Source organism: Podarcis liolepis, assembly GCF_965112155.1.
Source record: "Podarcis liolepis genome assembly, chromosome: 13".
Classification (NCBI taxonomy): Eukaryota; Metazoa; Chordata; class Lepidosauria; order Squamata; family Lacertidae; genus Podarcis; species Podarcis liolepis.
This window is the reverse complement of record NC_139573.1, coordinates 31008228-31023061: the sequence shown is the minus strand read 5'-3', so window position 1 is coordinate 31023061 and position 14834 is coordinate 31008228. Positions and strand designations below refer to the sequence as shown.

The window sequence follows — 14834 nt, the reverse complement described above, 5'->3', positions numbered from 1 at the left end:
GGGGCTGAGACCTATTTACAGTGGTACCTCGGGTTAAGAACTTAATTCATTCCGGAGGTCCATTCGTAACCTGAAACTGTTCTTAACCTGAGGTACCACTTTAGCTAATGGGGCTTCCCACTGCCGCTGCATCACCACCGCACAATTTCTGTTCTCATCCTGAGGTAAAGTTCTTAACCTGAGGTACTATTTCTGGGTTAGCGGAGCTTGTAACCTGAAGCGTCTGTAACCTGAAGCACCTGTAACCCGAGGTACCACTGTATTGATCTGGGCCAAACTAATGCTGGGTGCTGTGGCATCTGGAGAACCAATGGCGGATTGATTTATGCAGAGTTCCACAACTCAGACAGGGCTAAACAGGGATGGGCAACCTGTGCTCTCCAGATGTTGTTGGACTCTATGCCCCCCAAAGCCAGCATGGCCAATGGTCAGGGATGATGGAATTTGTAGTCCAGCAATATTTAGAAGGTTGCAGGGTGTCACCTCTCCAGAGCAAAATGGCAGGGGAGAAATTTGACGCAGTTCACATTTAAAACTGAATTTATCAAATTTGCACTTTCTGAACTAATATAAGAACCTAAACAGCCATCTTTCAAAATTTGCACTTATCCAAAGTCTGAGGTGTAGTTCTCCAACCTTTGTTCACAAATACGCAGCTATTGGGGGGAAAGTGTGCATAAAAATGTGTAGATTAGTCAAAACAGTATATGAAATTTGCACTAAGATATATATTTGCTGCAAAAATTTAAGACTGGAAAAATGAGAACCAAGAGAACCAATACAGGGCCAGGGCACAATTTGCAAGAAAGAGAGGGCAGATGGGAGGGTGCTTAACCCTTACCCTCCCAGTCATTCTTTTCTATACTCCTTTCAAATGACAAACACACATCTGGGAGCCCTAACTTTGCAGGCTTGTTGGGGGTGTGTGTCTTATATGAGGAGGGGGAGAACCAAGTACCATGAACTCCTTGGGAAAAAAAGGTGGGTTAGAAATGATGATTATGTTCCATTAGAGCAGTGTTTCTCAAATGTGGGTCTCCAGCTGTTTTGGACTACAATTCCCATCATCCCTGACCGTTGGTCTTGTTAGCTAGGGATGATGGGAGTTGTAGTCCAAAAACAACTGGAGACCCAAGTCTGGAAAACCCTGCAGTAGAGGTTCTGGGGGTGTCCTCTGTTGATGCCTGCATGTAACTAAACCTCTGCAACAAGGACGCTGTGATGGAAGATAAGCTTTGTTTGCTGTCTGGCCCTGAGATTTTCAGTTCCCGGCCAAGCGAAGTCTTGCCAGCAGACCTATCCTTCCACTTGGTCATTGGTTATATGCTCTTAAGAGTCTTTGGCTGAACCCTGCTTTAGAGACAGAGTCCACACACTCCACATTCCAGGAGGTGCTGAAGGATATGGGTGCTTAGGAAAGACTCAGCAGTGGGAGCCAAGAAAAACACGAGAAAGGCAGAATGCCCTGACTTTTCAGGGCGGAGTCTCCAAATACTTTATTCTTTCTTACTTGCATTCCATAGCCTTCCTGGTACAGTAACCCTTTTAAAAATATATATATAGCCTTGGGTGGAAGAGCCACCTTGGCTGAGTAACAGCTGACGATTTCTTTTCGGAAACAAAAGAAGGAACGGTTCAATAAAAAGAAAAGTCCGCCCTCTGGAATGTGACATAGGCATGAATAAACGCAGGGAGGAAAAGGATTGTTTGGGAAGTTGGCTTGGATGCCCGGGGTGATGAAACCTTCAGGGAATGGAAAAGAGAGGAGAGCAACCCCCACCCACCCACGCCACTCCTTGTGGCAACGCCTCCGTCTCAGATATAAGAGGAGAATACAGACAAGGAGCTGCTAGCTCTCTCCAGCCTTTTAGAACGTAGTCAGAACATTTCTCTTGGGTGTCTCCAATTCCTGGAAGCCATGACCACCACCTACAGGCAATACACCTCTTCCTCCTCAATGAAGGGGCCTTCCTTTGCTGGGGGTTCCTCCCGGCTTTCCTCCGTCCATCTGGGCGGCGGATACAGAGCCCCGAGCATCCATGGCGGAGCTGGTGGCGTCTCCATCTCTTCCTCTCGCTATGTCTCTGGGGTAGGCAGTGCCTTCGGTGGTGGCTATGGGGTAGGCAGTGCCCTTGGTGGTGGTTATGGGGGCAGCTTCTGCAGCAGCAGCTTTGGTGGTGGGTTTGGTGGAGGCTATGGTGGAAGCTTTGTCGCTGGTGGTGGCGATGTCCTTCTGGGTGGAGGCGAGAAGGAAACCATGCAGAACCTGAACGACCGCCTGGCTAACTACCTGGACAAGGTGCGGGCACTGGAGGAAGCCAACACCGATCTGGAGGTCAAGATCAAGGAGTGGCACATGAAGCAGGGACCAGGTCCAGAGCGTGACTACAGCCCATACTTCAGGACCATCGAGGATCTGCGGAGCAAGGTAAATGGCAAACCAGAGAACCTTTGGAACCATTGAATTGTAGAGTTGGGGTGTCTAGAGCAATGCAGTGGTGTAAAAACAGTTAAGAAAAGAAGAGTAAGGTAGCTGAAAAAAGAATGGATGCTCAAGGGATCCTTGAGCCCAGCAATAAGGGCTTCCCAGGCTGTTGGATTGCAAACCTCAGCATTGCTATTAAGGCATTTGAACCCTTTTCACTGCTTTCTGGCTTAAGCCTGTATGTATGTGTAGCTGTTACAGAGCCCAGAATGACTTGCGACAATGCAGCTGTGACCATTCGCCTTGCACATAAGAAGAATAGCTATCTGCGATTCCTGTATGAAACTGGGGTGCGATGGAGAGTTTGGTGCTTACTGTGGGAAGTGTGGGTTCAGTTCTCAAGAGTGCTCACATTTTAGGGCTTCTCACAGATTATGTGGCCAAGTGTGTCATCAACCAGATGCTTCTTAGGAAGCTGCAACAAATCCTTATCCTGTCGTCTGCCCCATATAATGCTCATGTTTCCATATATATCCTTCTCTCATTTACACACTACATTTTTTAAAAAAATAGTGCATGCTTTGTATCTTAAGGGTACAAATGGACTCTTACTCAGAGGTGTGGATCTCCTGAACTTTAGCTATGTTGTGCAACTGAGATGTGTTACCTAAGTTAGATAGTGGTATAAGCCCTCTAAATGTAGGGCACAGAGGAATGTAGGAAGATGCCTTATACCAAGTCAGACCATTGGTCCATCTAGTTCACTATTGTCTTCACTGACTGGCAGTGACACTCTACAGGATTTTGGTAGGGAGTCTTTCACAGCCCTACCTGGAGATGTTGGTGATTGAACCTGGGACCTTCTGCATGCAAAGCAGATGCTCTACCCACTGAGCTACGGCCCTTCCCCATTTTCCTGCTCATCATGGGGAGGGGCAAGAAGGGCATCCTGATTTCTGGTCCACCAGTGAGACATTTGTAGAGTCAAGTCAAATGAACCAACAGCTGAGAGGTTTCCTCCAGAACACATAATATCTAATCGTTTTGATTAAGATTCTGATTAAAACAACAACCCCATATAACCTTCAGGGAGATGAAAGTTCACAGAACGACCGAGCTGGAAGAGGTCTTGTAGGCCATCTAGTCCAACCCCCTTCTTGATGCAGGAAATCAAGTTAGAGCATCACCAACAGATGCCTGTCCTCCAACCTCTGCTTCAAGCCTACCCACCCCTAAGTCCAGGGCACCAATGAGGTGACCTTCCAAATGTGGTTGGACTCCAACTCCCATCATCCTGACCAAGCACCATGTTGGCTAGGTGGGGGAATGGATGGGAGCTGGAGTCCAGCAATGTCCAGAGGACACAGTGTTGGCTATCCCTGTCCTGGGTAAACAGTACCATAGTCTAAGTGCTTGTAACTTCAAGAGGTTTCTCCTAAAGGTCAGCTGAGATCTATGCTCTTGTGGCATAAAACCATCAGATCTAGTTCTTCCTTTTTAAGAAGCAGACAACTTCTTCTTCTTCTTCTTCTTCTTCTTCTTCTTCTTCTTCTTCTTCTTCTTCGCCCTTATCTATGTAACAACCCATTAGGTACTTGAAGTACTGCTCAGCTGCTTTAGAAAAAACAGCTGTAAGACAGGTGCACACCTGACATGTAAAGTACACCCAACATCCATTTAAAGCACATGGCTTTCCCCAAAGAATTCTGGGAACTGTAGTTTCTCCATGATTCCTAGTTCCCTTAACAATTCCCAGGATTCCTTGGGGCAAGTTGGGTGTGCTTTACATCTCTGGTGTGGACCCACAGTTTCTAAAACCCTTGGTCTCTAATTATTTTAAGAGTGAAGGGTGTGGACTGATGGAGGGATGGAACTGGATTAATTTCCAGTTGAGCTAATCCCCAGGAGGATGACAACCGCAAGATCAAGAGAAAGCTACCAGCTAGATCGCATGGCTGCAGGGCACCAGTGGCTCCACTTCAGGTGCACCCAAAAGAATACAAGGGCCGTGAGTGATGTCTGTGCTGACAGGACCCTGGATGCGCGGCGGATATGACTTGCGTTCCAAGTATGCGCTCCTTCTGCCAAGCTGCTCAGATAATGGAGGGGCTGGAAGCACCCCGGGGCAGGGAGAGGAGAGCTCTCTGACGCAGCTCACCCTTTTGTCTAGCGTCGCAGTGACAGGGCGATGAGAAGGCGCAGGAGCAACGGTTTTTCACTGGACCGAAACAAGAGATTAGGAGAGCTCTTTGAAGAGCGAACCGGCTAAATAAAACAAATGCAAGTCTGCTCATTTCCACCTTCCACAACGACCCTGTCAAGTAAGCTGCATTTCATCCTGCACCTTTAATGTGACAACAACAACAACAACAACAACAACAACAACAACAATTTATTATTTGTACCCCGCCCATCTGGCTGGGTTTCCCCAGCCACTCTGGGCGGCTTCCACAAAGACCAAAAATACACTAATATGTCATACATTAAAAACTTCCCTGAACAGGGCTGCCTTAAGATGTCTTCTGAATGTCAGGTAGTTGTTTATCTCTTTGACATCTGGTGGGAGGGCGTTCCACAGGGCAGGGGCCACTACCGAGACGGCCCTCTGCCTGGTTCCCTGTAGCTTTGCTTCTCGCAATGAGGGAACCGCCAGAAGGCCCTCGGCGCTGGACCTCAGCGTCCGGGCAGAACGGTGGAGGTGGAGACGCTCCTTCAGGTATACTGATGAGAGTGGGGAGCCAGGGTGGCATGCTGGCTTGGACCAGGACCTGGGAGACCAGGATTCAAATTCCCACTTGGCAATGAAGCTTGGACCAGTCACTGCCTTTCAGCCAAATCTACCTCACAGGGATGTTGTGGGGATTATGTGAAGAGGGGAACCATGTGCACTACCTTGAGTTCCTTGGAGCGGAATAAAAAGGTGGATATAAACACAATAAAATAGATGATGTGTGGAACTTCAGCAGTTCTGTGCTGCCATGCCAGCTACACCAGCTGAGACCCCCCTCTTCTGCATGAGTATCCTGCCCCCTTTCTATCTGCCCACCCTGCATTTTACAGATGAGGAGCTGTCAGCACAATCCTATACGCTTCTACTCAGAAGTACATCCTATTGAGTTCAGTGGCACTTACCCTTGTGTAAATGAGTATCCGAATGCAGCCTAAGTTTGAAAGATGCCTCACCTAAACAATTGTAATAGAGGAGGAACCTTTTGTAAAAAAGATGTAATGCAGCAGAAAAGATATAATTCAGTAGAAAAGGTTTGAGGAAAAACACTGTGGAGAAGTCAACTGAGGGTGGGAATTAACTCAGGAAACAATGTAATTATTTGATTTGAGGGGCATTGTGAAAATTTTTGTGTGTGTCTGTCTATCTATCTATCTATCTATCTATCATCTATCTATCTATCTATCATCTATCATCTATCATCTCTCTCTCTCTCTCTCTCTCTCTCTCTCTCTCTCTCTCTCTCTCTCTCCCTATCTATCTATCTATCTATCTATCTATCTATCTATCTATCTATCATCATCATCTATCATCTAATCTATCTATGCCTTGAGTGAGGCTTCTGAGTTTGCTCATGGATCACCAGAAATCTCTATCCATTGCTTGATCTACTGATGTCCTTCCTTGAAAATGGCACCTAATGAGGAGCAGCCAATGGATAACAACATCAGAGAACAAGTCCCTTCCTTGCTTGGCAGCAGACTTTGCCAATCTGGCAATTTCCAGGCATCATGACTCTGCTATCTAGGGCTGATGGGAGTTGTAGTTCAAAACAGTTGGCAAGCAGCAGGTTGGAAAAGGCTGCTTTCCAGTTTCCTCATGTTTATCATAATCCATTTGGATAATTAATAATAATAATAATAATAATAATAATAATAATAATAATAATAATAATAATTCTTTACACCCCACCTAATAATAAGGCAATAAAACATCAAACATTAAAAAATTCCCTAAACTGGGCTGCCTTCAGATGTCTTCTAAAAGTCAGATAGTTGTTTATTTCCTTGACATCTGATGGGAAGGTGTTCCACAGGGATGAGTAGGGATTGCTATTAATATGGTCAACCCAATAGTGGCAGTGATGGGTAGAGTAAGCCTGATGGATAGATCATAGAATTGTAGAGTTGGACGGGACCCTGAGGGCCATCCAGTCCAACCCCCTGCATCCAGTCCAACCCCCTGCAAGCTGTCCCATATGCAGATAGAACCTGCAAACTTGACATTATCAGCACCCCACTCCAGCCAACTGAGCTATCCAGGCGGACCTGATGCATATTACCTTGGTGCCATGAACTGCCATTCTAACTTCCACCCTAGGCATCACTTAATGCCTGCTCTTGTCCTGTATACTTAAGAGAGTACATAATTCAGACAAGCCTCTTTAAGACTTCTCTTTAAGACTACTTGTTCTTTCCCCAGATATTAGCTGCCACTGTTGACAATGCTGGCATCGTCCTGCAGATTGACAATGCCCGCCTGGCAGCCGATGACTTCAGAACCAAGTAAGTTGTGCTTCCGCAGAATATGTATGAACCATGAGCAGGTGGAACAAACATTTCATTTGGAGAAGGGTCTCCAATCTACAGCTCCCTGGACTGATGAAGTTGCTTCAGCCATATTAAGCACTGGTGCTAGGATTCAAATAGGCCAACAGCTTCCACGGCAGTTCTAAAAGCCACTAAACAAGTTGGAGCAAGGAAAGAAAAATTAGGTTTAGAAACACAGAGTTTGGTCCAGAACACAAGCAAGGTGTAATTAGCAGGCTGGATTAGGAAGCCAACAAACGAGGCTGGATAATCTGACATCTCATATATCAGGAAACTTAACTGAAGGCCTGTCATGAGCAACTAGTCTGAAAAAGCAAATACCGCATTTTTCTGTGTATAAGACGTCCCCTATTTTGGGGGACTAAATTTAAAGAAAATGAGGGGAGATGGCCCAAAGTTGTTGAGCAGGGCCGTTGATGGGGGTTGGCAAAGTGGGCAGCCGCTCTCCCCATGCCACTGTAGGCGGGAAACGTTCCCTACAGTGCGTGCCTCCCACAGCGGCATGGGGGGGGGAGTTGCATGCCCGCCAACCAGCTGGCTGGTGGCGCACAGCTTTCTCCCCATGCCACTATCTGTGCCTTGGACAACCCCAGTTTTTTGACATATTTTTGAGCCAAAAAACCTTGTCTAATACATGGAAAAAATACAGTAAGCAAAACTATGTGGAACAAAACAAAACAATATGAAAAGGGGATATCTTAATTTAATCTGTCCTTTTTTCTGCTTCCAGGTTTGAGACAGAGCAAGCTATGCGCATGAATGTGGAGGCTGACATCAATGGGCTGCGCAGAGTCTTGGATGAGCTGACCCTGTCCAGGGCAGACCTGGAGATGCAGATTGAGAACCTGAAGGAAGAGCTGGCTTATCTCAGGAAGAACCATGAAGAGGTGAGAGGCAAAGCTGCCATGAACCTGTATCGCATGGCCAGTGGCAAGTAAAGCATCCTACGCTTGCTGGCTTCAGTCCCATAACCAACCAGTCATGTGCCTGTACTGCCATGCTCAAGATCTGGTATTTGGAGTACCGGGACAAACCCACATTTAGGGTGGCTTGTGACGGTATGCAGAAAGTCTAATTCATAGCAGTTGAGCAGCTGGTCAAAGCCTGCTTGCTAGCCACCGAGACAGAGCCTGTCTTCAAAGGACCATGGCTTTATTCAGTGGTGGAGTATATGCTTTGCATTCAAAAGGTCCCCTGCTAAACCCAGGAGAGCTGCTTCCAGTTGTTTGGGGAGAGATGGACAACTTGGACAAGTAGGCTAATCTGCCATAAGGCACATATCTATGTGGTTTTGGACTCCCATGTCACAGCTGGAACAGATAAGCAGATAAACATTCTTTCTTTTTTATTAAGAATGTTCAGAATACATTACAATAAAAAACAAATGATCTAAACAATTTTTTAAAAAAGAAAGTAGAAATAGAATGCAGAGTCCTCTCTCACAGGTAGGTCTTAACTCTTGTCCCATACAGAAAAAGGTGAACCCTCTCAGCTCTCACCTGGGACCTTCCTTTTCTTCTCCCAACCTCCCACCCTGGGAGAACTTCCCTTCCCTGCATCTCACGCAGGGTCCTTCACCAACCATTCATCACCTTCATCTGCATGCAGTTCCCTCCTTAACCCAGAGTAGAGGACAAAAAACAAAACAAAAACAAAGCTAATAAACTTTCCATGTTTTCCTCGCTTTCCAGGAAATGGCTGTCCTCCGAAGCCAGATGGGTGGTGAGATCTCTGTGGAAATGGACGCTGCTCCTGGAGTGGACCTGACCAAGATCCTGGCAGAGATGCGTGAGCAGTATGAGCACCTGGCAGAGAAGAACCGCAAGGATGCTGAGCAGTGGTTCTTCAGCAAGGTGGGACTTCCTCTCAGGATGAAGGGGCTTTCTGGAGGGGGGGAAAAAGAGTGCCACAGGTTCTCAAATGGATACTCGGTGCTCTGAGTTTCATGTGAGCAGCACGTCTTCTCCTTTTGCTTCCAGACCGAAGAGCTGAACCGCGAAGTTGCCATCCACACAGAGCAGCTGCAGAGCGGCAAGTCGGAGATCACAGAACTGAGGCGGAGCGTCCAAAGCTTGGAGATAGAGTTGCAGACTCAACTCAGCACGGTAAGGGGGCACGTGGAACTGGGGAGGATGATGAATCTCTGAATGTCCCCTTGGCTCTATCTCAGTGACACAGTCCAAGAAGTAGGAGCTTTTCATTTGAATGATTTGCGGTGCGTTTCTGGCCATTGTGTAACATTGCCCACTTCCCCTCTTTTGGACAATATCATTAGTGTGTCCTTACACAGAGTGCAACTTTGCTTTTGACTGCTCCTTAACAGCTCAAGAAAAAAAAAAGGTAGTTAAGAGCACAGAGACACACAGGGCTCAAAAGTGAACTGTGCTTAAATCCCCATTGAACTCAATGGGATAGGTTGGTGGTGACAAATGGTGCAATCTTATATATGTCTATTGAGCTCGTTGAATTAGGTAGGACTTACTTCCGGCGAAGTGTGCAGCCTATATACACTACACTGTATCAGATTGCAGTCTGCGTTCTTTGGGTGAGAAAGTCAGAGGTGTGGCACTGAGAAGCGATGGAGCGAGTCGTCCTGCTGCTCTTGTCTCATAGCCTAGAGGCTCTGCAGAAGTTTAATATGGGATGATTAAAATGTGGTTTCATGGCTAGTTTGTCAGACTAGGACCAGGGAGACCAGATCCCCATGCGGTCATGAAGTTCACTAGGTGACCTTGGACCAGTCACAATCTCTTATCCCACTGTATTTCATGAGGATGAAATGTGTGCCTGTGTGTGTGTGTGTGAGAGAGAGAGAGAGTGAGTGAGTGAGTGAAGCTACTTTAAGCTTCTTGGGTGAAATATGAATGCAACAACAAGTTGTGTATCTATTTCCAGAGTGGTAGCTGGGTAACTCTTGTGCAAAAAAACAACAACCTAGATTCTTGTGGCACCTTAAAGACTAACAAATTTTTATCACGGCATAAGCATTTGTGGGCTGCTTTGAGGCTTCCCACATCCATCTGGTTGGCCACTGTGAGAACAGGATGTTGGAACAGAGAGAGCTTTGGCCTGATCCAGCAGGCTCCATAACCCAAAGCTATTTGCTGATTGGACACTTGCATTTATCTAAGGACTTTGGATGTTATTCCTGATTTGACAAATCTGACAATTTTGCCTGAATTCTTTCTGATAAACACATTTTTATATAGACACCCCCTTTTTTTGCAAGCAACATCCCTCAACATAATGAATTTTATGGAAATTTCCTCTAATATATGCATATTATTTGGTTAGGAAGCTGCACCACAAAATCTAGAAAAGTGCAAATTTTGAAGGATAGTTGTGTTTTGGTTTGCAAACCAAATTCAATTTCCCTCCATCCCTCCTTGAAATATTTCATGAAACCTGTTAAGTTGTGGGTGAACATATCAGACGACACAGCGATTCTTCAAACAGCTCTTGTTTATTCACAGGCCAGAACAGAACTGAACTGAAGGGTTCAGTCAGCCTGCTTATATAGAGCTCCATTACAACGTAACTGTAACAATTTTCTAAAACTATCCAATCACTGAACGTAACTTTCGATCCCTTATTTGCATAACTATCTACAGTATTCCCCTGCTGGCCCAGGGTGAGAACTTCAGTACATAACAAAACCAGCGTGCAGCCCACTACTGTCATTGTTATATACCTGATAATCTTCCAAAGTTCTCAAAGCAATGAATGTGACCCTCCTCTCAATTCTCTTCCTCCAGAAAGCAGCACTGGAAGCCACCCTGGCAGATACAGAGTCCCGCTATGGCTCCCAGCTCGCCCAGATCCAGGTTATGATCACCAGCGTGGAGGAGCAGCTGGGTGAGCTGAGGTGCGACATGGAGCGCCAGAACCATGAATACAAGATCCTTCTCGATGTCAAGACCCGCCTGGAACAGGAGATCGCCACCTATCGCCGCCTGTTGGAGGGAGAGGAAGCCCAGTATGTATAAAGATGGGCTGGGATGGCTGTGCTGGGGAGGGATAGCAAGAAGGGAGTTTTAAAACAGCTCACATGGAGCAAAACAGGGAGGGTCTTTCAATATCTTAAAAGGCAATTTTATCCAGATTTGGGTGGTGCTGGCATTAATAGGTCCATTCATTATTTGATTATCTAATCAACGAACAACGTTGTAATTGGTACGCAGCCCTGTTTCCATATTTAAGATGCATTTTTAGGATTTCCTTTTTTTTGTATTATCACACTGGCATTTCATAATGTATTCTAGAAAAGCAGTCTGCATTTCTAACTTGGCCATGTTTCTTTCCTCCTTTTCTTACAGCATCAGTTCCCAGTACAACGCAGTTGTGTCCGGAAGAGATGGTAAGAATGCATGCCAACTAAAAAAAGTTCAGTTCTCAGATTATGGGGGAAATATAGTGGAGCCTTTCAAGAGGCCCTGACTTGCCCCATTTTTAGCCAAACCCAGTAGCCTTCTAAAAACAGTAGCTGAAGGACCACCACAAATGGTAAGGAGATAATCTGAACACTAAGACCCTTCATCTTTTGTGATGTTAGCTGCTGCCACTGCTAAGTGAGTCAGGATGAAAATATCTCTGCACATCAAAGAATGCTGTTCACCAACATCACCATCTTGGATTGCAGTGTTACTATCACCCTTGGCCAGAATCCTGAGCAGATTTCAGGCTGTTCAGAAAAACATTATGATGCTTTCCTAAATGCACTTACTGGGAGTAAAGCTGTGCACACATTATACATTTAAAGCACATTTGAAAATCATTTCCCCCCTCAAAAAGTCTGGGCACCTTAGTTTACCCCCATAGAATTGCAATCCCTAGCAACCACAGTGCCCAGAATTCTTTGAGGAGAAAATGTGCTTCAAATGTGCTTCAAAGGTATAATGTGTGTGCAGCCATAGTCACACTGAACTCACTGAACTCTGAGCAAACATGCCTAGGACTGCGCTGTTAATGACACCCCAGCCCACACAATTCCTGTTTCCCCCAACAATTCCAAGTAGATAAGAGGAAAGTAGATGAGGTATTCATCTCTGCTATTCTGACAGGGCACAGACGGGGAGTGGGTGCTCTTCCAGATGTTGTTGGACTCCAACTCCCATCAGCCCTAGTCAGGATGGCCAATGGTCAAGGCTGACAGGAGTTCAGCAACATTTGGGAGTGACCCACAGGTTTCCCATCCCTGTAAGACATCTTACTTTTATCTCTCAACTACATATATTTTGCAAACTGCTTTGAGGTTGTTGTGTTTTTTTACAATCAAGTGGTGTGTGAGACAAGTTATGAAATAATATCAGGAGCAACTTCCTGGGGTCTTCTGTATGTGGAAACGGAAACATTAACCATTCTGCTCACAGGCCCAGAAAGCAACAGAAACCTTCCAGCATTCCTTGTTCCTTTCCTCAGGGCCTGACTGGCTCCCACCTCAGCCTCCCAGTTGGCTGAGGACCCTATATAAGCTTCTCAGGTCCTCTCACCTCTGATCATTCCGTTTTTGAGACGGAGTTATCTGGTGAAGTTATGAAACGTCTGAAGCGGAAATAAACCCTCTCTCCAACTCTTCTCTTGCAGTGACAAAGACCTCACGTCAAGTTCGCATGATTGTCGAGGAGGTTGAAGATGGAAAGGTCGTCTCTTCTCGTGAGCAGGTCAAACAGTCCAGCTATTGAAAAGAACCTGCCATCAATAGTGCCCCAAGATTATAGTTCTGTGGATACAGCTGAGAGAGTTTAACATCACAGAATCTTCATGTGTTCTGCAGTATGCCTTCCTTTTTTATTATTAAAAAAAATAGTTATCAGCAAGTTCTCCAAATTAACAAAAACAACACACATTTTCTGTTATGTATGTGTGTGCATCTACATGAAACCTTTGCATAAGGAAGAAAAAGCACACTGTTAGGTGACCTTTACAGTCAACTGCCTTGCTTGCTAATAGCTAATAAAGCATTATTTCCTATAAAACATGAGATCGTTTCATGGTTTTATATTTAGGGTTCTCAAAAATGTAATCATTGTGGGATTCCATGAGAAAGGATAAAATTGGGAAAGAACCAGTGTTTTTTTTGTAGAAAAAAAACCCAGACTTCAATACTTATTTTGGGGGTGCAAAGATCTGTCTTTATTCGAAGCAATTTACACACAGGTCCTGCTATCCAAACACAATTTCTCAGGAAATTGTTTGTTAGGTGAGTGTTTGTATAATGACTTGATGATTTCCATTGGTTCCTATTGGAATTTTTAAAATGCATTCCCAACCAAAGAATTTTGATCTGCAAATGATGAAAAAACCTGGGGAAACCCAGGGAAACCCGCTGAAACCTTGCAGAGGGCAAAAAAGTAAGGGAGGGGGGAATGCTCTCATATTTGTGCAATCTCTCCCTCTCCCTCCCTGCTCCTTCTCATCGTGGTTTTTGATGAAATGAAAGCCGCAGGCCAGCTAAACACACAAAAAAGTAAGGCTTGTTTAAGGCTGATAATCTGTTTACAGTACTACGTGAAGGTCTAGATGTTTGGGTATCTGAATCTGCAGTGTGTATAGCGAGGTTTGAGTACTAATTGCTCATGTTTGGATAAGTGAATTTTCATATACTGAGCATTTGGATAGCAGGACCTGTGTGTATTGCTGAAAGGAGCAGGTAGAAAACCCAGCAGAGAGTCCCTCAGCTTAGGTTGGTTCCTCTAAAGAAATCAGGCATTTTTACACAGCTTTATAGGGCTGCAGATATGGAATTTAGCCAGGCTATTTCCCAGAAAACAAAGGCGTTACTTCAGCTTTTTAGCTTTCAGCTCACCTTGCAGTTTTGCTCTTTTAGTTACATTCCAAGAATTTTCTTGTAATAACATTTGAGACCTGGGCTTTTTGGCTTGGAATCTTTTTCTTCTACATCTTTTTCTATCTACCGTTTCATCCACAGAAAGAGAGTCCAATCCTCAAAGGGAGCTTAATGAATATCCTCCAGCCACATTCTCAGTTATCAGCTTACCCTTTCATTCTTCTCTCTCTCCTCCCACCTCCTTCTGCAACTACTGTGTTTTGCTAAAGAACTTCTCAAAAACTCAAACTTGTGGTGAACAGGAAGGCAACACAGAACCACCTTTGGATTTTGTGGGGTCTCGTCTGAGCAAAATACCCCCAGTGGGACTACCCGCTCCTTGATTCTCTCCCAGCTACCCATTCCTTTGCTCTCCCTCCTACCCCAGTATGTAGAACTGCCTGGAATGGATGACACAACCCTAGTCACATGCTCAGAGAGGATAGGTGAACAGGCAGAAATAACAAGCAGAAGGGCCAGAAGGGAGGAGGTTGGGGACAAAAACAAGATTAGTTGGCTCTGCCTCACTGGCTAGCAGCTTGCTCTGGCTCCCCCTACTGTCAACCTCCCTGAATTCCACCCTACCAGTCCTAATGAGCACCACCCTTCACTTCAGCCATGGAACCTCTCCAACTGTAACCAGGGTTGGGCAGCTTTAGGTGACAAAGAATGGCTACGGCTATATGGAAGACCAGTAATCTCCCCCTACACCCCTCCCCATTTCCATGTTTATTTACTCATTTAGAATATTTATATACTGCCCTTTGCACAAGAAACAGGTCTGCTTACAACAACATCAAATAGATAAAGATGATGATGATGATTTTCATTTCTACTCCACTTTACATTATTAAGGAAAAAATTCTCAAAGTGGTTTACAACACATTAAAACATCAAATAAAATAATGTAAAATACATACAATCCCTAAAATAGCATAATCCTTTAAAAAAGACCGCGACAACAAACCACTAATCATGGATTGGCTGTGCTGCCTGGTGGTTGGCCTTGAGCACTTTTTTTGTCTG

At 45.2% G+C, this 14834-nt stretch overlaps 1 protein-coding gene across 1 annotated transcript in view; it reads left to right on the top strand.

Moving 5' to 3' along the window:
* The window catches only part of LOC310692557 (uncharacterized protein), a 32131-nt gene extending 19180 nt beyond the window's left edge, over positions 1-12951 (top strand). The window contains exons 9-16 of the mRNA XM_083473505.1: positions 1827-2428; positions 6855-6937; positions 7713-7869; positions 8674-8835; positions 8962-9087; positions 10738-10958; positions 11299-11339; positions 12566-12951. Coding sequence (XP_083329631.1) covers positions 1827-2428; positions 6855-6937; positions 7713-7869; positions 8674-8835; positions 8962-9087; positions 10738-10958; positions 11299-11339; positions 12566-12663 — 1490 coding nt within the window. The 3' untranslated portion in view covers positions 12664-12951. The remainder of the gene's footprint in view (positions 1-1826; positions 2429-6854; positions 6938-7712; positions 7870-8673; positions 8836-8961; positions 9088-10737; positions 10959-11298; positions 11340-12565) is intronic.
* Positions 12952-14834: the final 1883 nt, after the last annotated feature.